The sequence below is a fragment of the Haliotis cracherodii genome, unplaced genomic scaffold (genome assembly GCF_022045235.1).
Source record: "Haliotis cracherodii isolate W230 unplaced genomic scaffold, xgHalCrac1.p SCAF_9, whole genome shotgun sequence".
NCBI classification, from domain to species: domain Eukaryota; kingdom Metazoa; phylum Mollusca; class Gastropoda; order Lepetellida; family Haliotidae; genus Haliotis; species Haliotis cracherodii.
The window spans coordinates 56,274,312-56,300,809 of NW_027266343.1; the positions used below are offsets into that span (position 1 = coordinate 56,274,312).

Consider the following 26,498-nt stretch of genomic DNA (forward strand, 5'->3'; position numbering starts at 1 on the left):
AACATTTTTACGGCATCTTCAAATAAATATTTCAAACATCGGTCTAAATAGTACATTTAGCACACAAAGCACACAATACAATGCTTACAATATACCCAGCATATTTGTTGGAAAACAACTGTAATTTATTGTGCAACATTTTAGTTCTCGTATCTCGACTTCTGTGGTGTGAGGATAGTACAGATTTTCATGGATATGCGTATGGACACTGGTAAGCACTGCATGTAATTAATTTTAATTATGTAATTCAAGACGAGGATTTCCACCATTTACATGCTTAGTTTACTTTGCAATATCATGTTCCTTTACACGTGTCATATATTATTAATGAAATATCTCTTGGCATCTTAAGCCCTCGCGGCTTATCCACCAAGCTAGCTTCCGCCAGCGTTAACATTCCCATTCTAAAACATCGATTGGTCATTGGCATATCTGACATCCTCTTCACTGCATCCAGCTCTCGATCGGCCATCAGGTACAGCGTGACCATTGAAGGTTTGACGTGGCCGCTTTCCAGCGTCGGTTCGTCAGCGCTATCACTCTTTATCATCCAGCTGTTTATTGCATGATTCACAGTCCCGCAAATATGAAACTCGGTTTTCAGCCTCCGGAATACAAAGGGTTATACGTTAGGAGATGGGGACGGCTCTGAGCTGGCACTACAGGCACGGCAACGACACCACGTGACAGGTAGAGGGGGAGGATAGTAGATTAAATACCGTTTACGCCTCGCTTTGTGACAGAGACGCCGGGAAGCAGGAAGCATCACTAAAGGCACCAGGAGCTGGTTTTAACCAGACCAGGTCGGAGAAAACTTTTACATCTGTGTGTTCTGGATATTCACGTATCGGTGCCTTTAACGTAAGTGGAAAACTTCAGGTCTTGTTGGAATTGATATATTTAATAGCCATTTTAATCACATTTGTTCTTGATTTATTATACAAACAGAACTCGTATCAGAATCATTTCTGAAAAAAATGCTACTGTGTGAATTCGCGTCATTCGGATATAATTCTATTATGCATGTTACCATTCTGATGGTATTTGCTGTTTAAACAACCATAGGAAGACTAAAACTGCGAATACATTACTTGTAATCGTTGTATTACACTAACGAAACTATAAATGTCACTGGTGACAAAATGAATGAAACTGACGGAAAATTAGTGGAATTAATTAGATGAAATACATTTTCTCATAAAATTAATCACTATAATCATATGATATTGTAAAAATTAACAATTCATGATCACGTTTTTGCGGATCAACATTTACTTCAAAACATGTATTGAGTTTTCACAATAATGATTCGAACGTGTTGTAATTACCCAATATTCAATATCTCATTGTGTTGGAATACTGGAAGCTGCGAAGAAGACATGTATCTCACTATTTCTTCTAAATTTTATAATATTTATTCCTTGTAATAATTGATGTACTTTGTAGTCCTGTAACCAAGGAGTTGATGAAGATCGATAAAGGCAACATAGTAACACTACCTTGGTTGTAACAACCCCGGCCAGCTATCCATCATAGATCTTTCATTGATGTCGCTCTCTTTGTAACGATTAGTTGAACGCGCGTTTGACCCCAATCACGACCAGAGCGAGCTTTGTGTGTACGTGGACACTGAGTGGAAAGTATAACATAGTCATACCCATGGAGTAAGTGTCTTGGACTAATCATATAGTTCAACTATCTCTTATGATATGCTAGATTAATTTATTGACATGTTTGCCCTTGTCAAATTGTAAAGCTGGGATAAAACACCAAGAACGATGACACTTTAATTGTTTACTTCAATTAGAAACATTTAGGCCTTGGGTGTATTCGTAATTGTATGGAACCAAGGAAAAGTGGAGAACCTGATAACACCAGGTGTTCGCGAAGCATGACACTCTTTACCTTGTAAATAATGACATCAGATCAGTGATCTTCTTTACATCAATGATACCTACTTAGAGTATTTATTATTCTTTCTTTATGATGGGAATAAATGCAACCCTTTCCGTTATCATTAGAAAACCATTGATCCAAGGGCGGTCGGGTGGCCTAGTGGTTAAAGCGTTCGCTCGTCACGCCGAAGACCCGGGTTCGATTCCCGACATGGGTACAATGTGTGTAAAACCATACTCACTCACTCACTCATTGATCCAAGTTCGATATTATAAGCATATGGTTATGAATCACTGTCAACTAACTGCCGGAGCAGATCGTGAGAGGTGATTCTTTCATTGCTGTGACGTTCCATTCTGTAATTTGGCCGATTTGGTATGTCATCAGTGTAATCGTCAAAGCACGATTCGACAGACGTCTTTGCGTGACTACACCGAAACTGTTTGGCAAATACGGTATAAAATATGTATCTATACACAAAATGACGCAACGACTACGGGGCCGTTGTATGTTGTGACCGTTAAAGACACTGAATGGCCAGTGGGTCCATACGTATCCAAAAGTAACCTAATGATAATTATTCAATCTTATTCTGACACAACTGGGCTAGGAGTTTATGATTTAAATCAAGATTAAGAGAACTCTGTGTGTACCGACTTCATGGGGCAAAAGAATGCTCGGCTATGGCAAACATTTGAATAAACATTTACTGGTAAACACAAAAGTGTTGACCTGCCTGTGCATGTGTTTGTGATGGGTGCCTCCGGTGGGACAGGATACGCTCACCTTTTCGCGAACACCTTATATCATTACTATTTGATAGTGTTACATAAACACATGATCGTGATAAAGTCGGAAGTGGACTAACGACTCCGCTTTACGCAGAGATTTCTATTGAATATGGAAAGGGTCTCGCTTTATTGAAGATGCACAGAACCGCATTTGTGAAATGAAGGGCGATCTCAATATTGCGGGCAGGAAGTGCGTATATAGCACAGGCGAAACATACTAAGCCAGCGGCCATGTGCCCTATACTGTTACAGTGACAACGGCACTCTCAACCCTGCAAACATGTCAGTCATTCAATTCCATTAGGCTAACGACACAAATCTCGATAGCATTGTTTTTAAATATTCAAATACCCATCCCGCGCCCCCTTGTGGTTTTAACACCAATGTTAAAAAGAACACATTTTCATGATATCAATCTTTGGAGAATTATTCGCCCCGACGATCCCGGCACAGTGAAGTCCGCAATGCCTTCTGAATGTCATAAGAGCGGAAAGGGACTGGATGTGGGGACAACTGACTAGCCATCATGATTCCATATCGCCAGGTCCCCACTTAGTGAGCAGTGGGCGGTGGACCCAGTAAGCATGTTGAGTCCTCACGCCCATCTTCCTGTTGTCCTACATCCCCAGAGTCACGATTCTGTTATAGCTGTTGTTCGGTTGTGATGTCGAGTGTTTGCTATTATTGTTCACCTAAGATCTAAACACTCCAACGTGTAGTTAATGTGATTAACCAGATCATATTAACACCAGCGCAATAACAATGTTAGTAAACTCAAAAAGGGAGACAAAAACACAACTGGTGACTCATTCTGCTCGGATACTTCAGAGGGGGTGTGAGTCAAGGGAACTGTAGGGTTCTCCTGTGGAATGACATGAAGCATAGGAAAATACAATAAGATCGATTCAAAGCATTCAAATCAGTTTTCTCAAACTGACAGTGATAAAATATAAAAATATTATATAGATTTACATGTTGAATCCACGAAAGCCAAGTGAAAGCACCATCATGTGTTTTTCACAGCATCCGCATCATGTACTTGTGTGTTGTGCACTGCATAGCTTCATGGCTGTCTTTGAAGTCTGGCATGTATTGCAATATGTCATTTGTACTTGTTGTCCAGGTAGCATAGTCATCACAAAATGGGAATAAAGGCTCTGACAAGATACTCGTTATAAGTGAAAGATCAAAGCCCTTTGTCAGCCGGCAGAGTAAAAATGTAATTAACGTGTGTAGCATATTGAATCATTGATCAGTAAAATGAATCTTCTCAGGTACAAAAGGTGTAATTAAACAAAGCCTCTACGATGACTGTATCATTAATTAATGCTTTGTTATCAATATGGGGTTGTCCTTGTCGTATAAGCGGCCGCCATCCGCTGTGCAGAGTTGCGTTCCTTACATTGGTCAGAAACCTATTATTGTGGAGACCGTCTCGGTGGTCTAGTGGATGGAGCGTCTGCCCGGAGAGCACAAGGTCGGGGGTTCGATCTCCGGTCGCGACATAACAAGAGTCGTTAAAAGATGTACTTGTTACCCCGCCCGGTGCTCTGCATTAAGGGGCCATAACAAGGACTGGACGGCTCGGAGTCTGTATACTGTGTCTCAATAGGATATCAATGTTAAACTGCGGCATGGTATCTCAGTATGCAATAACCATAAAAGCAGCATTAGTCCGAACTAGAACACCTAGACACACACGTTCAACGTCGCTTTTATCATATTTCACCATCACTGATTTTCAGAGATCCATTCATATAATTTTTATCACCATGTTCCCATGTTACATTTTGTATATGATTTTATTAAACCCTTTTTCTCGGTGATATTTCATGCATATTTCGAAACCTAAACAGCGGTCGCGTATATTGAATCATCCATAAACCCAGGAGGTAACCGAATGCTGTCTAGAATATGTGAATACGAGCGCACGATCCTGGAATGAAAAGGCCAATGAATGACACATACTTCCCACTCAGCTGCGATGCACACATCTCTGAATTCCCCATTCCCCCCTCTATTTAGAGAGAAAACATGTTCAGAATGTCTGGATTAATGATTTGAACGTTCGGCATTTTACCTCGTATAGCTGCTCTGTGATGGTGTAGACACCACGTGACAATTCTTTAATAACAATTGGATATATCAAAGGCTTCCAAACTGAAAACGGCCAGTTCCAATACACATCTGTATACAACCCATATCTCATGCATTCTGCTGTGTTATATATCAACACGATTTGAGAACAAACATTATTCAGAGAATTCAGTATTTAGTATGTAAAATATATTTGGAAAGGAAGGAATTATTATAATATGATTTTGTGATTGATCTGAAAAATAAGTGAAAGTGCTACCGCACAAGTATTAGCATTTGTCTGATAACTTTGTAGTGAGTGAATGAGTGAGTGAATGAGAATGGTTTTACGCCGCCTTTGGCAATTTTCCCGGAATATCACGGCGCGGGACACAAGAAATGATAGGCTTCGCACATTGTACCCATGTCGTAAATCGAACTCGGGTCTTCGACGTGCGAACGCTTTAACCACTAGGCTATCCGACCGCCCCGATTTCTTTGGATGTTTTGAACTACCACCAAGGCTTTTAACTGAAACTTTGTTCACCACTCACTCACCTGTTTATCAGAAGCGTCTTCGTGTGTTTGAGATATCGGTTGATATGACAGTAGATCTGCTATTATTAACTGCAAAAGTTTTCTTTTTATTCGCAAAATGGAGTTAACCAGGTAATCCACATTCCCCACGCATTCGTGTACAGACCCGTGAAGATCCGGGATAGAATTGGTCTTCAGCAACCCATGCCTGCTGTAAGAGGCGACGAACGGGATCGGGTGGTCAGGCTCGCTGACTTGGTTGATGCATGTCGTATCCCAATTGCGCGCATCGATGTTCATGATGTCAATCACTGGATTGTCTAGTCCAGACTCGATTATGTACAGCCCGCCGTCATATAGCTGGAATATTGCTGAGGGGGGCGTTAAGCAACAAACAAACAAATATTAGGTTCAAGTACAAACTTTGAAACTAGATCATTCGCCGCGCTACTGTTGACATAAACTTCCAACGTTCGAGCATCTCAATGGACAATTGTTAACAGCACACCATTCTCTGTAACCAGCGGTTCATCTTGGAAGTGAGAACGTCCTTCTGTAACTGAAACAGGAGTGTTATGTATCTCCGCCAGGGTACCTAAGGTTGTACAAGGACAAAGCTGTTTGCTTTAGTCAGCACCAAACCTGTGGTCGTGGGCTTCACCAAAATGGTAAACATCTAAGACCTGCATCATTTCGGGCTACCCGCCCATACTAGTGTAAGACACAGTTATATAACTGAAATACTTCCAAAGCGGCGTTGAACCCAACCCACTCATTTTATTGATCGATAATAAGAAGTCATACCACTAAAATAAGCTCTTTTTATCTTCACATTTACCTATATAGTTGGGCCATTATATGAAAACCTGACATATGCGCTTGACTCCATCAAAGAGTGGTGGGTTTCCAATGGTCTGACCATGAACTTTTCTAAATGAAACATCCATAACAATGGCTATTTTCTCGCTTCCCTGGCACTGACCTAAACACGATCCTCAAAGCCCACAGCTTCCGGAAACAGTGACCTCCCATCAATAATTGCTCTTGAATATAAGAGATTGTGTTATCTCCCTGTCGACAAATGAAAGCGTGTGCGAGGCAGTGTAAGCCTGTCCTCATTTAGCGCATTGTCTGGTTTAGGATGATCCGTATTGAATTGGACATTCCATTTACATAAATACTGCAATAACAGCTCAGTGACTCCCATATGCTGAAGAACTCATGGATAGTTGATCTTTATTATTGATTTTGGGCATAGAAGATAAAAAGTACTTTCCGAACACGGATTAAACTGCAAAAACTCAATCGATATCATTGTAAATTATCAAAACGTTCGTGTGAAGTGGTATTTACTTAGATATATGTAAATCAATTTTGATCCTATCTCCTGAAATTCAAAAATAAACACTCTTCCACTCTTGAATACTTGATAAATGATCGTGGTTAGAAGTGCTACTGATATGCTCTGAGTAAATATGAACAGTTCGGAGATGCAAGAACTCATTCTCGTGACCATGACAACGACCTGACAATTGTTTTGTGAGACAAGCTACAGAAGCACGTATTTTAGCAGTAATGATTAATAAACAGAATCTTATGATATTGTCGGAATCATACAGTGGACTCCGCGTTTTGTAGAGTATTATCATGAAGAGGAACTTGTGTTCTACGTATGTGAAAAATACAATTTAGGGTATTCCATAGTAAAGTAAAAAGGTTTGTGAAATAGGCAGTGCACACTGTTAGGCAGTTCACTCATTCAACATTTACGCCATTAAATAGAATACAGTAAACTACGGATATAACGAACTCAAAGGGAGCTCTAATTCTAGCTCGTTATAACCGTAGTTCGTAATAAGCATATATACAGTATTCATCATATAGTGGGTAGGTTTCTCGGCAGGATAAAGCCAACGGATAAAAATGGTATCCGTTGGGGTCATTTTCGGATAGAGATGCAAATATCAAAGGTCCAGTAGGGACTACATTCACTGCTTATAAACAAACATGGCGTCGCCCTCGTCATTCGGCGATCGAGTCAGAATTAACAATCGGGAATCTGAATAAACTAAAGGGATAATTGCTATCATTATCAAAAGAACAGTCTAATATACTGAAAATCAGTGTCGAACTGTGACGTAACTAAGGAATTTTATAAGTTAGGGCAACTTTGGAGATATAAATTTCAAAACAATTTTGCGAGGGCACTTGGCCTAGCCAAGCGGTATCAGTAGCCATATCTGTGCTTGTCGACCTCTGCGGCTTGAAACCTTTTCCACAAAATTTGAATAGTTGGATTTGGCCGAAGTATGTTTGAATTGTTACCTTGTTTCGTTTTGTCGCTCTGTGTACATCTTACTGCACTTAACGTTATGACCATCTTCCCGAGGCAAGAGAGTTAACTGACTATAAACGTCCAGTTTCCACCTTTGCCGAACTAGGCTGGTATTATAGAGTTACATTTTGGCTGGACTAACGAGTCTATGCATAGTCCAATCAAAATCGCGCACCGAAATCGAAATCCGGTTCGTAAACCGTCGTGCAGATTTCGGTCGATTGCAGGATTTGCAAAGCAAGTGCACCACCAACTCGTTGTCAGCAGATATTTTCCAAATCTTTTCATGTTTTTAATCAAGGTAAGATGCGTTATGACAGGACAGACAGACTGTCAACAAAGTCTGAACGTGGTCGTGCCGTCTCATACACTAGGGTTAGAGTAGCTTCCCTTTGACAAAAGGCTGTTACTCTAGCGGACAGACCGATGGATTACCGCGAAAGGCAAGTAAAAACAAATGTTGTTTTATATATGTTGCTTCGCCACTGTATAAGAAACGGATTTTAGTTGGAACTATATTGGCTACTGTCACTGTCCGACTGACACATTACTTACCCTGTAAAGTAATAAATATTAATTTGAGCATTCCAGGAAAACTCGCAATGTTTGTGAGAGAGGGAAAGCGATTCTCAAGCATAGAATTAAAGAATGACAAGGCTCGCTAAATACAATGTTTATTCCTAATGCAGGATATTTACCATCCCAGAACACACTCGCGTGATAACCTCTATATATACAGCAAATTGCCGGGACCAAAAAAGACAGTTCGTTATATCCGTCAATTCGTTATAAGCGTATTCATTATAAATGTAGTTTACTGTATATATAACACGATCGATACGTGTAAGAGTATAAGCTGCTTTCATGATCATTAGAATGATTCGTCTGTGATTGTATACGGAAATGTCATAACTCTACCATATTACACGTCACAAGAATTATGCAATACGAAAATAGGTAGGATACATAACCTATACATGAAAGTGGACGTTGTGTGTCGCAGACGTGCGTCATGGGAGCGAGCCGGCTAGGGGATGACATTCACGTTGTTTTGTTGAAGAGAATCATGAACAAGTCGAGCAATATGAGTCCGGGCGTTGTCATGTTGAAAGGTAATGCCTCGGCCATGACAACGTAAAACCGGTAGAACAACAGGGCCGATGATATCGTCGCGGTAGCGCTGTCCATTGAGATTTCCCTCTACCACTATCAAACGGGTCCTCTGTCTTGCTGTAATCCCAACCCATACCATAACGCTGCCGCCCCCTAACCGATCTTCTTCAATGACACAATGATTGACGTAACGGTCACCTCGACGTCGGTACACTCGAATCCGCTGTGGCTGAGGTGAAAACGAGACTCTTCAGTGAGTAGAACTTGTCCCCACTGCATGGCCGCCCAGCGTAGACGCTGTCTGCACCACTGTAGACGTGCTTGACTGTGGTTTCCTGTCAAAATGGGACGTCTGGCGGGTCTTCTGGCGACAATCCCTGCACATCTGAGGCGACGACGTACAGTTTGTGAAGATATTCGTCGAAGGCCAAGGATGCTTCTTGCAGTCTCTGTTGCTGGCTGGAATCGAGTTGGTAGTTGTGTCATTCGAATCCAGTTGCCTTGTCGATTATTGAATTGTCTCTGACTGCATTCGTCTGTTGCCAACGTTGCCATAAACACCAAATGGTATTTCTGTCTTGCAACATCATGTTGACTCGATCCTGCTTCAAGCAGACCAATGGCTCGCAGACGCCCATTTTCGGACAGGCGTGGCATTTCGTAATGTTGAATAATTGCGTAAGTTTGTTGTTTTTCTGAGTGGTTGTTGTCAGCACGATACTAAACAATGCATATGGAATCCCGTTAACGCATACGTTTTTTATACCCATTCTTGGGCAGTGAAATGCATGGGGCTTGCATAAAGTCGATTTTTGCATGGAATGCATGCTTTTCTGTAGCAGTTGCGTTTTTGTGACTTGATTCCATACATGTGGTACAATACTGAAAACCAAACTCTACTTGTTTGAAAAATATACTAAAATATTGGTGTCACAGGAACTTTTGTTGTTGAGTATAGAATGGATGCGTAGAATTGATGATTTCTTACTTTGCTTTGAAAAAACCCATAACGGACTGGATACATGTAAGTAATAGTACAAAAATACAATATATCAAAATATTTATCGTTGAAGATGAAATGTATATGTATTATCTCGACCCGTAAAGTTCCAACAGTTTAGAATATCATATCGACTGCCGAAGTCCTGGTGTTATCACATGCTCATGAAATAATGGGAATCATGCAGTCGACTCGTTCTTCAGCAGATATTTCTTATGAGGATGGAACATGTTTTGTTGCTCATGTTATTAATTCTATGTTTTTTACTTGGTACTGTGGTGCATGTCTTTGTTGCATTATGACTGCATATTATAACACTGTGTACATGTACATCTGATATAGTTGGTGTAACTCTGACCTTATTTGACATCATTTAAATGTGGGGTGAGTGAGTTAAAAGTTAACGTCGCTTCGGCATATTTCAGGCCATATAGCGACGAGACCAAGTTGAGTTTTCACAAGTGAGTCGTGAATGCAAAGTTATATTTAAAAACAATTTTTATCAAACATATTTGGGCATAACAATACCATTAATACCGTCTAAAACACGGCTTTGGCCACAGTAACAAATCAGCTAAATGTGTAATCACTGGTCACATAACGACATCACTGTAGTGATGGCGGTTGTTATCTTCGTCGGTAAAACTTCAACAGTCATCAGAGACGGACGATAGATGGCCCTTCTAATTTAATGCATTCACGCCAGGCTTTGGGGACGAGAAACGCAGTTTGATCGACGGTTCTAGTTTCCCTTTGTACTACGCATGAACGTGACAACACAATGTCCTCCAAGCCCAGCAAATGATGATGCATGGCGATAAGATGATGTATGGTGTACTGGCGATAGCTACATATACCCTGTTGACACATTGATGTAATAACTACTATATAACTCCTTTATATAGTGAACTTTGAGCGAGAGAGAGAGAGAGAGAGAGAGAGAGAGAGAGAGAGAGAGAGAGAGAGAGAGAGAGAGAGAGAGAGAGAGAGAGAGAGAGAGAGAGAATGATGTGATTGTATAACATTTCATACGGGAATGGAATCGTTGATAATATTAAAGAACATTTCTATACTTATTTTAGCAATTTCAAATCTGTCGACATTTTGAGAAAAACGATGGCTATTTGAATTCAAAGACGACGGTCTTTGTGATCTTAACCATTATGTAAATGTATGTAAATTATACATGAGGATCTTCCAAGTCCTTGGTGGTCCTCTTTTGTATAAGAAACTCTGACAAGCTGTCAATCTGAATTAGAGACATTCCACACAGATCATCTTTTATGACACGTCTCGAAACAAAAAAATAGATATTTCATGATGTTTTAGATGACGTGATTCTGTAGCTGACACACTGATTACAGACTTACGAGAGAGTGTTGTTGGGATTCAGATGTTTGCGTGTGGCTATTATATCGCACCGTTAAATGGTGGTTTCGCTATTCAGCATTACAATAAATTTGCTTTCCCAGAATCACGATGTTTTGTGGGTGCGTTGGTCGTTACTATATTGATCCACGCTATATAACAAATGTATTGCTTCACATTTAACATTGCACATGACCATTCTTATCGGATTTCATGGTTACATAGATTATTCATTAATAATATGTAAATACAGAGTTTCGATGTGATTCCCAAATTTAACGCAATGGTACATTCATAAATCGATTCGTACATCACTAAATTGTGAAATGAGTAAACAACAAAAAAGTGTTAACAACGAATAATCCACAAATTAGAGCGAAACCCACAGTTGTATGTTTACAGTTACAAAAGGCAATACAATTGGTCAAATAGGACGCAGCAGCTATCAGCAATAGGCCACATGACATCGGTCAGAGTGTCCAGAATATGTCATTGGCAACTGTCTTGAGCAAGACGCCTGCTCCTTCCTTGAATCCGGAATAGTGTTGCAAAACTGGAAATCGGTGTTATCTGATGGGAATCCGATCTGCACTTGGCAAGTAAACTGAGCGACAAAGAAACTCTACATCTAAGTTGACATAATTTATCATATGTTTAATTTTCAATTGAAAACATCTTAAGTTAGCGATATTATATCTTCAAACAATGAACTGTACAGGAGTTTAGTCAACACTCCAAGAATACTTCTATGTTGTTTTTTTTTTTTTAAATATTTGATTTAGAACTTGAAAAATTAAAAAAATATCTCATAATACACATCTGCTGGTGGTTATCTTAGATATTTTATCTTTGAAAATCAGAAATTTGCTTTTCACGTCACATTTACAACATTTCAAACATGTTAGGAGTCATATGGTTCCAAATTCTTCTCGAACCCCAGTCTTCATTCAACTAATCTATTTACGCACAAAATTACCCAGCCACAGATTACTTTTTATAAACTGTTGCAGGAATGAGTGATGGTTAAATGGACATAATCAAATTTAACAGTTCCTTCAATCTGAAATTACAGAAAAAACAAACTTGGTTTATTTTCATTTGCCCCTCAGTTTAGATAAGACGCAGGTCATGTCGCAAAAAGCATCGAAATGCACTCGTGTCCTTCTTGTGTAGATACAGTCAGCCTTTCAGAAACAGTCACATCAGGAAACTGCTCGAACGCACAATGATGATAGGTTTGTTTACATAAACTAAGGGAGATATCTCTAATTTACTAGCTGCCGAGGTGTACCACTAAAAATCTTGACGTGACAGCACTCAACAGTTTACGAGCGTCATGTATCGTGCCAATGTGATACATAAACGAATTTGCCTCTTGCTTTGGCAGGGCTACGATTATTTATCGATCATTTACTTATATCACAAACATACATTCCAGAGGGATGAGTTTTGATTGGCTTATCCATTATTATACCATGTCAAATACGTATCGATACAAGTAGAATTGTCTACGGAATCAGTGAAGTTTCAATGTTTGCTCTGATGACTATTTGTATCACCGTGAACAATGGAATAGATTTCATGTTATTGTTCCCGAGGGTCATTACTCAGGACGTCCTATTTATAGAGGATTGACAGGAGACTTTCCATCAGCGTCCACGTCCTTCCTCTGTGCTGCCCGTCAACAGTTTGGTTGTTGTTGCACGCCGGACTTATCAATATTTCAGTTATATGTCGGCGGTCTGTAATCGAGTCTGGTCCAGACAAACCAGACATTGATATTATGAGCAGCCAACCACGTTGTTGTACGATGGCACACCATCAACCATGTCACTGAGTCTGTCTACCCAATCCAGTAAGACATATCTTAGGGCCAGCATGGCTTGCTGGGGACCAGTTCTATCCAGCAAGCCCAACAAACAGATCAGTAAAAACGTGCAGTTGTCTCGTGGCCCTGGATGTCATCCGTTAACAGATGTTCCGGCATTCACATAAATGTTTCTTACCGGTTCTTTTTTCGAACAAACTACTATCATCAAATATTGTTCTTTTCACAAGTAGGGCTCATCATCTACGAGGGCTGGCTGAAAAGTTCTAAGCCTAAGTTGGATATCTCAATCTGATTAACGTATGTGTATGTCTTCAAACACTACATTTCGACCAGAGCATCAGATTGGGCTCAGTAATGAAATTTACTAAGTTACTGTACAATCTGTTTGACAAAAAGTCGCACATTTCTAATTTACATATACAGGTAATTTTAAACATGATATTTTAGTTATAAGAGCTGTTTTCAGCTTCAACGGTATGTGTTTATTCTTCTTCCGAGCAGTTACGTTTGAAATCCTCATTTCTAAAAGGTTCAAACTGAACACAGTGAGAAAGAATTCTCTTTCACGTCTTCTCACAACCAGCTAGAACGCTAATGGATGACTGAAAACCACTAATTCCTGATATTTATGAACTGACTGGAGGACGGGCTAAAGTCCATTTGCTCACACGATTGATATATACTGATGCTCAATTACAAGCTTAAATCTCCGACTCCTTCCTTGTCTCTATAATTGATTTGCGACTGCAGTGGAATTCGAGATGGCCTGAGCCCAGATTACTGTTCTTCCTTTTAGCCGATTTTGGATTCCGCAACGAGTGGGCGGTTCGTCGAGGATGAATAGGATCACCTTGTCCATACAAAAAGTATCATGTTGTTGGCGTTACTTGTGGATTTTTATCAAGTTGTTTATTTTTTTTCAGAACACTTTAAAGAATCACTAAATATTTTTAATGGGATTTATAAATAAAGTTCACAAAAATGTTAACATATATTGACGGATGTCGTGCCCGGAACGTTATGGGATTTTAAATTAGCTTAATGTGTCAAAGAAAACGATTGCCTTGCAGTTTCTTGTTAGTTTTTTGTTGACAATAATATGATGAATACAACTATATTAGATGCCCAAAACGTTTGCACAATTTGAACATCTTTTTCATTATTCACCTTCAGTTTAAGTTCTTAAGAGCCACGATATATTTCAACTGCCTCTTAACCAATGATGTGTCCATGCTAATCATTTCTATACGGATATTGAATCTCAGTAGTCCATGGCGTTGCAAATCGCTGAACTGATTAGTGAGTGAGTGAGTATGGTTTTACGCCGCTTTTAGCAATATTCCAGCAATATGACGGCGGGAGACACTAGAAATGGGCTTCAAACATTTTACCCATGTCGGGAATCGAATCTGGGTCTTTGGCGTTGCTAGCGAACGCTTTAACCACTAAGCTACCCGACCGCCTCTGAACTAATTATTGTGCCCTAACTTCTTTGTTTCTGATCGTGGGTTCGAAAACTTTCACTTTGGGACTCCTTTCGCACAGTAATCATATAACTGAACAAATGTATTAAATGGCGTTAAAACCAGCTAATTTACCCATTTCATTATCCAACATGTGTGTTTCAGGTTAAGCATGATCCAGAATTTCTTCACCAACGGAACATGGTACGGCTTTTCCTTCAGCAACCACAGTGTGTTGGAATACCATGGCATCATGATGCACGCGCAAGGCGACGACCACTGGTTTCCTCCGGCCACAGAGGGCATCCTGGTCGGCTGCTACTGCCTCGTCATCCTCTTCGGTCTCCTAGGCAACCTCCTCGTGTGCGTTGTCGTGTACCGGAATGCCCAGCTCCGCTCGCCCAGAAACCTGCTGATTTTGAATTTGTCACTGTGTGATATCATAATGTGCGTAATATGTATGCCCTTCTCTTTGATCCGAATGACACTGAAGAACTGGCCACTAGGAGAAGCTTTGTGTAAGATTGTGCCTTCCTTGCAGACAATTGACGTGTTTGTATCCACATTTACTATTGTGGGCATAGCGTTTGATAGATACAAGGCCATTGTCTGTGTGGTGAGGGAACGACGTCAAAGAAAGCCTGTTGTGCATGTCATCATTGGGATCTGGGTTGCCGCTATAGTGATGGCGCTGCCGATGCTCATGTTTCATCGAGTCCATACCACAGATATGGTGGAGTACCACGTGTGCGTGGAAGACTGGCCATCGGATCCGTTTAAAGGGATTTACACTACTGTCATCATGGTGGTACAATACATGACACCTACGCTCGTTATAACGGTCCTGCACGCACGGATATGTCACTTCCTGCGCCTGCGCATTGAGGAGAACCCCACAACAGAAGCCGAAAACAATCGGGCACTGAGGTATATGCGACAACACCGCCGGAACCTCTTACTTCTCACCGCCATCGCTGTTTCATTTTCAATCACTTGGCTTCCATTAACGATCCTTAATGTTACAGCGGACTTTGATTACAAGCTATTCGCTGACAAGAACTTTAACTTACTGTACGCTGTCTGCCTGCTTATAGCAATGGGATCCGCTGGCTTGAATCCCCTGTATTATGGCTGGTTTAACGTCAACTTCAAGAACGCGTTCTTTGAGCTTCTGTGTCAGCCGGACGGCGAGAGCACCCAGGACAGGAGTAGTGGCAGTGGTAATGGCTCGAATGCTAAAACGGGATTCAAATACGAAACCTTTAAGGTTGATTCAAGGGAGGGGTCGATCCGGCAGAGCAATTGAATCCTATATTTCCTTAAATGTCAAACATTGCAATACCATGTAGACAGTATCCTCATCTATCGGGAAACTATTGAGAAAGGATCCAGTTCCTAAATTTAAGTCACTTTCTTTACAAATAATAGATCATTTAATATTTTAAAAGGTTACACTGGCACAAATTCGGGATATGGTTTGGTTTTTCATAGATCGTATAAATATTTCGGTCCTGGCCCTCGTTCCACAAATGGCTCATAAAGCTACGATTATATGTAAAGTCTGCGATAGATATGGGAGGTACGACGTTTGCAGCGCTAATACTACTTTGGAGAACGGAATCATGGTACTTCTGATAAATTACAAAGTGTACGCTGACGAGGTTCCTTAACGTCTTCATCCAAAAATATGAAGTGCACATTCCCTTAAGAGAGTGAGTGAGGTGGTACGCCCCTTTTAGCAATACTCAAGCAATATAACGACAAGAGAAGCCGTGAACCGCCTTTACATATTGTGCATAGCGTGGGGAATAGGATCTAAAGACTGGACTACCTGATTGACGGCTGTTTATTGGGACGATGATTTGAACTTGGAACAAACTGGTTATCTGTCCATTTGCTCGGTGGGTGTATTAGAAAGTCTTATTTGGATCACATTAAACTAGTAGTGTTCCTTAAAGGAGTCCTTTGGATTTATGGCACTACGTGTGATCGGGTTCAACATCGCAATGAACAGTATTTCAGTAACATTACGGACTGTCATTATACAGAATGACAAAAAAAAGTGGTGAAAAATTAAGCAACATAACTTAACTCACGGCATTTGGATTCTGGCACGGTAAAAGCACTGTGGCGGTAAAGTGAGCTCCTCAAATAAATGGGCCATCTGGACCCAATTAACATGACCTTAAACCGTGTCAGTTGAATCTTGGCATTGCGTATTTTTCAAATATAAGGAAGTGGGACTTTGACGTTTGTGACAACGACCACGGGTATTATACAGCGAGTCATGTGATACATGTACATGTAGACCTGACGATCGCATCCCGTTAGTCGCCTCTTATGGCAAGCATCGGTTTCTGAAGACCTATTCTAACCCAGATCTTCACGGGTGTTTGTGTTTGCAAACGATAGAATCTTGAACAGATAATTCATCAATTGACTCATGCGCATAGATCTACTCAATTGGGATACGATGACATCCAAATCAACCAAGTCATTGAGGCTGACCACCCAGTCCCTTCAGTCATCTATTCGACAAGCTTAGGTTACTGGGGCTGCCACATTCGTACCCGGAAACCCCGCGGAACCCACAATTAACATAGCTCGAAGAGGTTCAATGACCACTGGACCAAACCTTACCCCGACATAAACTAAATCATCAAACCCCTGTCATCTTCTCACGGTACCATGTAACAATTGGCCTATTGCTTAATATGTAAACGATCATATGCATTATGTAAATCTGCGCATTACACAACAAATTGTTTTAGGCGTGTTTGGGTGATTGATTCTAATCAGTTTGGATCACTTTTCGGGGTTTGAACTCAACGTGTCAAGATTTCACTTTGGCCATGTTTTATTTGCTCGTCCTTTCATTTCGAGGTGTATGCATGAAAAGGACTAAAATATAGACATATTTACGTTTTATATGCATCCAACATAACAATAGGATTATCGTTTCACTGAAACATGGGCCAAAAGAGGTGGTAAGCAATTGACAAATTGTTATCAGATAAGTATGGCTACCAATGAGAATAAAGTTATTATTTAATGTAGGCACTATCATATAAATGTCTAAAAAGCTGGGTCTATGCTTATGCTTTTAATGATCTAATTGACCGTGTCGCTACAGAACTAATGACATTAACAGTAACATTAATCATTATTAAATTTTGATTTGTTTCAGTTGATGATTTGGAGAATAGAGAATAAAAGCCGAGGCGCCAACCTTAATTATCTGTAAAGCCATTTTGGAGTCGCAGAACAATACTATAGCGGTGTAAAGACAATTAGTAACACCAGCGCCGAGCCTTCCAATTGACGACGTGGCCTTAATACTCGTGTATATTACGTACATGATGAACATCGACAGCAGTAATCATATAAATGTTTATTTACGATGCCTAGAATGATTTTTTATACATAAAACCAATAGGGAGAGGAACCGTTTTTACATTCGGTGATTGTGCACGACATCGTTAACCACATTGCCTTAACAGAAGGTTGAGTGGGTACCCGGTAGATTGTAATAAGAACGTTGACCAGTGTCTTATAATCCTTCTGGAGTATTGTGAAGGTTTTTTATTCTAGAAATACAAGAGCATAATGTCCCGGTGGTCATTGTACTTTCTGTGACAATAATTGTATGGAAATAATAATGAATAACTGTGAAGTTGAGCACATGGTGTTGCAATGTTTGAACATAAATGAATTTAGTTAGTCCAGCAGAATCGCTCATCGTATTGCCATCCGATATAGGCTTACAGTTTATGCTCCATTGGCCGCCTGACCCCTGGCTGAGGAGCTGACTTTGCATGCGTCGGCTGTTTTGCCGGATCTAACTTTTAAATTCCAGTTATATATGTTACAGAGTTTACTGGTTTGCTAATTATTTTGTAGTTGGTTATAGCTGTTGGCTATTTTCATATGTATACGTATTTTTGTATTTACTATCGTGTACAGTTGTATAGAATGCTCAACACGAGTGTAAACATCGAACAATGCAGACAACTTCTGAATGGCAGTATGCTGCATGAGAAGCTGTAAGATGATGCCCTAGGCATTCGGAAGACATCCACTGACTCGGGGTTCTACGTTCAAAGACGCAGAAGGAATTCCGTAAACTGAAAACCAAATTAATCTGGTGTAAGAAGGTCGTGTTTATGGATAAAATGAAAATTCATTTTTCTCAGAAAAGTGCTGTGTTTACTTTTCAGCATTTTATAGAATATCTTTTCACACCTTTTACAATTTTCATAATATTTCCTCTCTTTGGGGTTAGTGTATATTTATACAAATTGTTATTTATATTTGAGTGTGTCACACCTTCACAGAGTAATCGAGGCATTACTTGCCTCATATTGATATCTATTTTGTTTGTTTAATGTTGTGTTTTGTTTTACTAAAATTCTTTGTCACAAAGTTCCCGTGCACAAATTATTTTTGTTGCATTTCTTAACATAGAATATTGTTGCATTGATTAACTACATCTCCATAAAGGAGGATTTGAAGGAATTACCTCATGACATGCATGTGATGGACTAGTGTTGTGTTGATTCTGGAGATTTAGAAAGCGCGTTTTGAATTTGTTTTGCACTATAATATTAACATTCTAAGAGAGGAAAGGACCTGTGCCGAGTACAATCCAAGAAAAATTTATTTTCGATGAAACACCAGTCATGTTAACAGTTTACATTGTACCGTCTCAAACTTTACCATGCTTCGTCTGTTGCTCTTTGTGCCGTAACCTGTACACAGTTTGTGTTTCATCCGTTATAACATTATACTGTCTGTATTACATGACTCACTTGTGATAACGATGAAGATGCCTCTCGCTCAGTGCCTGCACATGTATCCTGCAGTATTCCATCAATAAAATATGCTTCTGGCACGCAACATTTGTTTGTGTTTAGCATTATAGAAGTAGAAGTTATCATCCGATTTTGACAACCTTGACAACCTTCATTGTAGTGACCTTGACCTTGTTATACTTTTTTATAATAATAGGATGTCCTTGGCCTTGTAATCTGAACTCTGATGACCTTCACCCGATTGATTTTCTAAAAATGACCAAGACTCTGGAGCGTTTGACCCTATTTATCTAGATTCATTGTTTGCTTTATCGTAATATATTGTATTCTAATTACCTTGACACAGTGACCTAACTTAGCCGGACTTATCTTTAGCGGCCTAGGACATAAAGATATAGGGGGTTGTCGAAACATACGGAAATAACCATTCGAAGGAAATCAGATGTCTCCCTACTGACTTTTTTTATTGTGTCGTTTATAGGTCATCATTCATCGTTAACGAGCAAAAGTTGTATAAAATAAATTTTTCATTCATTATGTAAAACATCTTACTCTTTCTGCAACTGAAAGGATCGTGTATATAAATTCAATCATGTGGACGGGATTCACATAAAGTGACAAATAGGTACGTGAATCATACGTCGGGACATTTTGTCAATATAAGAGCTTCTTTCACAAGTTTTGAACAATTAATCAAATATTATTCTCATTACAAGAAAATAACATTTTCTATTTACAAACGTAAGGGTTATCCCAACAAAACGTGGATAGGTATTTTGTTTCTATAACTGGTACGCATCTTCATTATTGTCCCAGCATACACGATTTACAGAGTCGTGTACAACGATCAATGCTAATATTGTCTTCCGGAATTCTTAGTAAACATCAAAGTCGTCTATATTCACTAACAGCACTGCACTTCACTGCAGACATGGTCTATTGGAATCGCAAACGTTTTACTACAATTCTTGTTGATTCCAATATATTTATCAGTGTACAAAGTTATTAAGAAATAAAATATTGCCACAATTTCTTGCGTGATCAATTCATAAATAGTTATAAGTAAACAACAGTAAGCCCATTCAACGCGATAACATTGATCTAAAGATTGGATATCAGTTGTTAGACATTGACATCAATTTTAACCAATATCTAATTCATGTATTGTGACAAGCAACAACAATACCCCGTATCTACATGTTCACCCAGTATAGCAACGTTTGAAACATGTTTACTCACACCTACTGCACACTTACAATATTGACACGATATATTATTTTTTTCAGAATGTCCCCTCACTTCACGTGTATGAAGTAATGTTAGTTTGCGTTTCAAATATCGTAAATATAACAGATGGTGAAGTATTCTTTACCATGTAATAAAAATGATCAATAGAAACTTAGCATTATGTGCGTTATGAACAAGAATCTTAATAATTTTTTTATTTTGGAATAACCCAAGATAATTCTAATAAAGTAAATATATTTACATGTTTATTTCCACACATATATTTTTCAGTGCTTTTTAGAGTACCAGCATTCCGAATTATTTCTGTCTTATCTAATTAACAAGTTATCGCCATTTAATGCTAAAGTCTTTGAAAACGTTAAATGTTCTTTGTAGACCTCCATGTACAAGTGTGTCATCTAACAGGCAAAGGTCATCTGCATATAACAACAAAATATATATCTAGGAATTATTGACCAACAAATATACCTCTTACATAAGATTCGTCTAACATTAACAACAAAGAAGGCGACCTATACAGGATTCAGAATACAACCCTGTTTTAACCACGGAGAGTGTCAAAATACTCAGAAATAGACTTATTTGAGACTCATAATAGACTTTGGAATACAATCCCAAGAAATCTATAAAGACTACCATGAACGCCTTCCTTTAATATGTTTACCAAAGCAATTATCTATTTAAGGAGTCAAATGCTTTCCTTGATTAATAAACAAGAAAACCTACCATAAGTCTTAGATGGAAAATTGTACAAACACTGTAATACGAATATGTTATCAATAGTTCTGTAACAGTTCTAAATTCTGCCTGCGATTCTTGTGCCATCGGCACAATTATGTCAGTTACAAGGTCGTAACGAAAATTTATAATCGTCACATTTGAACTGACATCGGTTGAGACCCCACATGTCTATTGAATCTTGTGACGTGGTTCACTATGTATTGATGGGATACGTCGAACGTACATCACCAAGTACTACCACCACTGCAGTTACCAGGTGTATACGTTGGTTGGTTGGTTGGTTGGTTGGTTTGTTGTTTAACGCCGCACTCAGCAATATTCCAGTTTTTGACGGCGGTCTGTAAATAATCGAGTCTGGACCAGACAATCCAGTGATTGACATCATGAGCATCGATCCACGCAATTGTGTTGCTAGTTTCAGGTTCTCGGTTAATATACAGTCGTGTTCGATACATTTGCTCCAATGAAACTAACATATTAGTATAGAAATGTGAAGGTAAGGTACGAAAATATGCTGAAGTCGTTATGATGCCTTTGGAAATACATATGACTGAACCCCGTTTGACAGGTGGGCCGATAATAAGTCTCCCTCGTGCATCAGAATTTAGCACGTTCATATGTCTTATTTGATTTATAAACATTTGATTCATATAGAGTGAAGAGTATTGGGTACAAGTCATTACAGCAAAACGATTTTTGAATGCACAGTGTCACCTTTTAATATTACCTGTCGGTTCACTCGCGCACGGCGAATAAGAAATGTTTTCAGTCTTGTAACTAAAGTTGTCATTATTTTTGTGTGTCTCCCAAATAATGAAACAACCTCTACTTATTGTTCGGAAGAGAGTTGTGGAACCTCGGAAGTGATGATGGTCTACGATATTAACACTCACATAAATATATGACGTCAACGCCAGGGAATAACAAATCCCAATTATCAACCGAAACACATTCCTTTAGGCGTACAACGCAAACTAGCTGTGAAAATTATATACACTTGTAAACGAATGGATGATCAGCGGTGACACTTCGATGACGCTGTATTCATTCCCATTTTGCTCTCATAAAGACACAAGGGAATGATCATCATACAAGCATCTCTTTATCATTAACAATATTCATAGCAAGCCCATCACTTAAATTAAGGAAGTGATGTTATACAATTACATTTGTTTTTTATACACAACATATTGATTTTAGCGTGTAATAAACAATAAGGTACATGTATTTCTCTCGCTCTTAATTATGAGAAACATATTTTAGCAAAACTACGACATTAGACGTAACACACTGCGTAATGTACATGTATTGTGGAATTGATCCCGCGAAAATCTCTTTATTAACTCTCGCAACACCTCATTCAGTTCTTTGGACAAATTATATTACATTATTTCCCGTCGCCGTACGTCACACATGGCGTGGCGACAGTGTATTCTATGTACGCTTTTTACGCGATTGCTTCCTATTGTAAAGTATGGGATGTTCATTGATAGTACTGTACTGTACTGCAGTCTGTACTGCAGTCTGTACAGGACTTGACATCCTTCACTCACACCGGTGTCTACATTAACACATTGACAGTTTAATAGCTAATCAAATACCATTTGAGAAGACTTATAAAATAACACTAATATTGCCTTCGTCTTGATTCATTGACTTGCTGTTTCAGACAGAAGTGTTGTATCTTTATAGAAACCCTACAATGAGAAGGACACAGACATTGCTCTCCCCAATGATAAATGTCACTAGCATATGGATGTGGACAGTACAGTCTGAGTCAACTCAGGTTTCATGATGGAGTTGATCAATCTACAGTGATCGAGAGGGTTTCGTCTTTGAAATATATCACGTGTGACACACCAAGGATATATTGTCTAGCTTGTGAACATTAGTAGGTTTCATTTCCTAATGGAAAGTGAACTATTCCTTTCATGCCTACACGCCTTTCCTTTGGTGTCGCGGGCGTCGAGCGTCCGGGTTTGAACACTGGGCGGATATCTCAAAGTGGGATGTATTTAAATGACTTGAGACTACGTTCTGATTAAAACAGGGGGCATGGTGAATTGTGCAGGATATATATCGGGTGTATGACACATTTGTCGTGACCATCTGATTTGGTCATATATAAAGCACCACTGATGAAGATCACAAAACATTCACATACATTTAAATACATAGAGAAGATGGTATCTAACGAGAATGAGTGTGGTATTTTGTTTATTACCCACGTTTAATATATATTTAAGCGTAAATATATAACAACTTTCGTTCGTTGACAGACCAAACTGAAACCGGTTGCAAAATCTGGTTGAATATTGATATATGCCTAAATATGGGCATTGTTGACATTTCTATGCATACGCATGAACAACATGCGCCTGCAGTTGCGTTTGCAAAGCACCGACGCTCAAGATCCTTTTTGAAGAATTTCTTCAACTAATTATATGATAATTCAAGCGCCATGTTCTTTCTACGCAGGACACCTACAAGAAATTTGAAACGTCACATGAGCGCCGCGCTTTGAATATCGTACCAACAGGTCACTCGCACTGCCCGGCTGTGCAATCAAAATGGTTCGGTTTCATTTATCTGTAAGCTGAATTTATATCATGTCCGTACCATTTTGGAAGAGAGAAACCAGAGTGTTCGCCAAAGACGTTCATCTTAACTGTACGACCCTACACTGAAGACGTGAAAATCAACAAACTCAAGTCTGCTTGCGTGTCAGTGGCAGCTTTGAACGAAGGGCAAGGTCACCACCGGAATAAGACAACCGTGATCTTCTCCCAGCGTTTTACGCTAGTGATAGAGAATGTTATTTGTTTTGGGCCACATAATCAGAAGTCAGGCACACGTCTACGGAGTTTTCGAAAGATTTATATCGGAAATGTTCACTTTGAGTGATCTGGTCGTGCAGTCGTGAACAAAAAACTCCCGATATATTGATAGCAAAAAGGTGCACTCAAAGTGAGGATATTAGATGATTTCAGTTTAGGATTATTCACTACACTCTTACAACTAACAAATATTTATATAGAATTGGATATGTTGATTCTCCTAAGTGTGCTTTCTGTACAAATCAACCTGAAACCATAATCCATATGTTGTATGATTGTGAACATGTAAGAAAGATTTGGGAGAGACTGTATATCTGGTTAAAATCCGTTGTGGAAGGAACCATTGATTTAAACAGAGAAAATGTTTTGTTTGGATTTCAAGGCAAACACAACCCATTGAATTTTGTACTTTAATAACAAAACAAGTACTGTACAGACAATGTCGGAAAGGAAAGGATAAAGGTCACATTTTGAACACATACAGCAAGAGATAAAAAGTTATTACAATGCTACAAAGGTAATATCATTCACAAATTGTAACTATGCAAACCTTTTTAGTTTTTGGTCTTCCTTCCACACTTTGTTAAAAACTGAATAGTGATACACTGATATAGTTCGTGGACTTTACAGTCAAGAATTTATTGTACGGAAAGATGTACATTTTTTGAAAACCATGTACCACAATTGTATTGACATGATATGTATATAAATTCTGTACCTGCTGAGATGAATAAAGAGGGGAAATAAAAAAACAAAAAACAGAAAACAAAAACAACTCCCGAAACTGTGCTACAAAATACGATTCAAAGGTGACACTGATGGCACAACCGGATCATCCCAAGTAAGTCTAGATATCTGTCCAGATATTTTAAACTGACTTCATTTCACCACGCTTATCCTTTCACCTTAAATCAAATTGAAAGTTGCGAAAGTGGTCGGGTGCGTCACGCTCATGGGGAAATGACGTTAAACCCAATTTCACCTCATTTTAGTAATAAAATCAACACCATTCAAGACCATTATCTCGAACATCTGCCGAAACAGATACCTCTGGGCGTAAAAGACAAACTAGTGATACAAATTATAGGAATGGATAAATAAAAGGGTCCTATTCTATCGGTAGGACCCGCCACTGTCACACGTTTCATAAACGTAAGTGTTTGTTTGTTTGTTGCCTAACGCCGCATCCAGCAACTACGACGGTGGCCTGTAAATATTGGTGTCTGGATCAGACACCAGTAATGAGCATCATGAGCAGCGATCAATTATAGCATGTACTGTATGACTTTTACTGCCTATTGATGGACTCTTTATCTGAGGATACCTCAGCATATTTACTTTCATCTAACCACCAATTAAAGAACGTCAAATCCAAATGTGAGCAAAAAGTAAGTGTTTTGTTATAAGCATCGGGTCACTTTGACTTCGAGGGAGTGACGGATCAGAGCCAGGACGGGGGTTAAAGCTGTGTAACAGTTTTGTAATTTATTTAACTGACAGGAGTGGGTCTGTGCTTCGTTATTATTGCTGATTTATTTTTGCATTAATTCTGTTTCATCGATTGATTGTTATGTTTTGTTTTGCCCGACGAATTCCGGCACCTTTGACGACTGGACAACAGGTATCATGATCTTTGATATACTGTCAAATTCTCAATGACATGTTTGTTTGTTGTTTAACTCAGCAATATTCCAGCTGTATGACGACGGTCTGTAAATAATCAAGTCGATGACATTTCTGAACCAAATCAGTCTGACCACCCGATCCCGTTAGTCGCCTCTTACAAGCATAGTCGCTTTTTACAGCAAGCTGAAGACCTTTTCTAGCCTGGATATCCACGGGTCGTTTCTTTGTACAGGGCTGGAGATGTGATGTAAGACTCGTTTATCATTATAAGTTTAGGTGTGCTTCACATTGACAAAAAAAACAAAAACATAGTAGTAACAGCACGCCATCTGTCATATTGGGACGAGCAATTTCCTCATATAATTCCACATTTGCTATCCAGAAACGGTTTATCACTCAAATATATTCTTTAGAGTTAACTGACTGTAACAGTCCATGTTCACCCTTGCTAAACTAGGATGGAATTTCTGGACTCGATTGCAGCCCCACCAGTGACTATTACGACTTATGTCCCTTCGATGCTCCTTTTATTGACCAATCAGATTCCACCTCTCAAAATGGCGGCTCCCAGTCAAGACGATCTGATCGATAATCAAAATCGATATTGTGATAAAACGGGTCTTACTTCGCGAAGTGCATCATATCAGGTAAGCACCTTGAGTATATACATTAAAGGATTCGTAAAATGTCTGTTGACGCTAAGTTGACTGTACACATGCTTTGCCAAACCTGTAATCGACCGAAATCTGCACGGCAGTTTACGAACCAAATATCGATTTCGTGAGGTGAGTTTAATTAGACTATGCATAGACTCGTTAGTCCAGC

The 26,498-nt window shown here is 39.2% G+C and overlaps 1 protein-coding gene across 1 annotated transcript; it reads left to right on the forward strand.

The window, feature by feature from the left end:
• The first annotated feature begins 800 nt into the window (after positions 1 to 800).
• Positions 801 to 15,891, forward strand: LOC139453063 (neuropeptide F receptor-like). Its single transcript, XM_071234687.1, has 2 exons — positions 801 to 861; positions 14,576 to 15,891. Exon 2 carries the CDS (start codon positions 14,583 to 14,585, stop codon positions 15,714 to 15,716), a length of 1,134 nt encoding a protein of 377 aa, XP_071090788.1. The 5' UTR covers positions 801 to 861; positions 14,576 to 14,582; the 3' UTR covers positions 15,717 to 15,891.
• Positions 15,892 to 26,498: the final 10,607 nt, after the last annotated feature.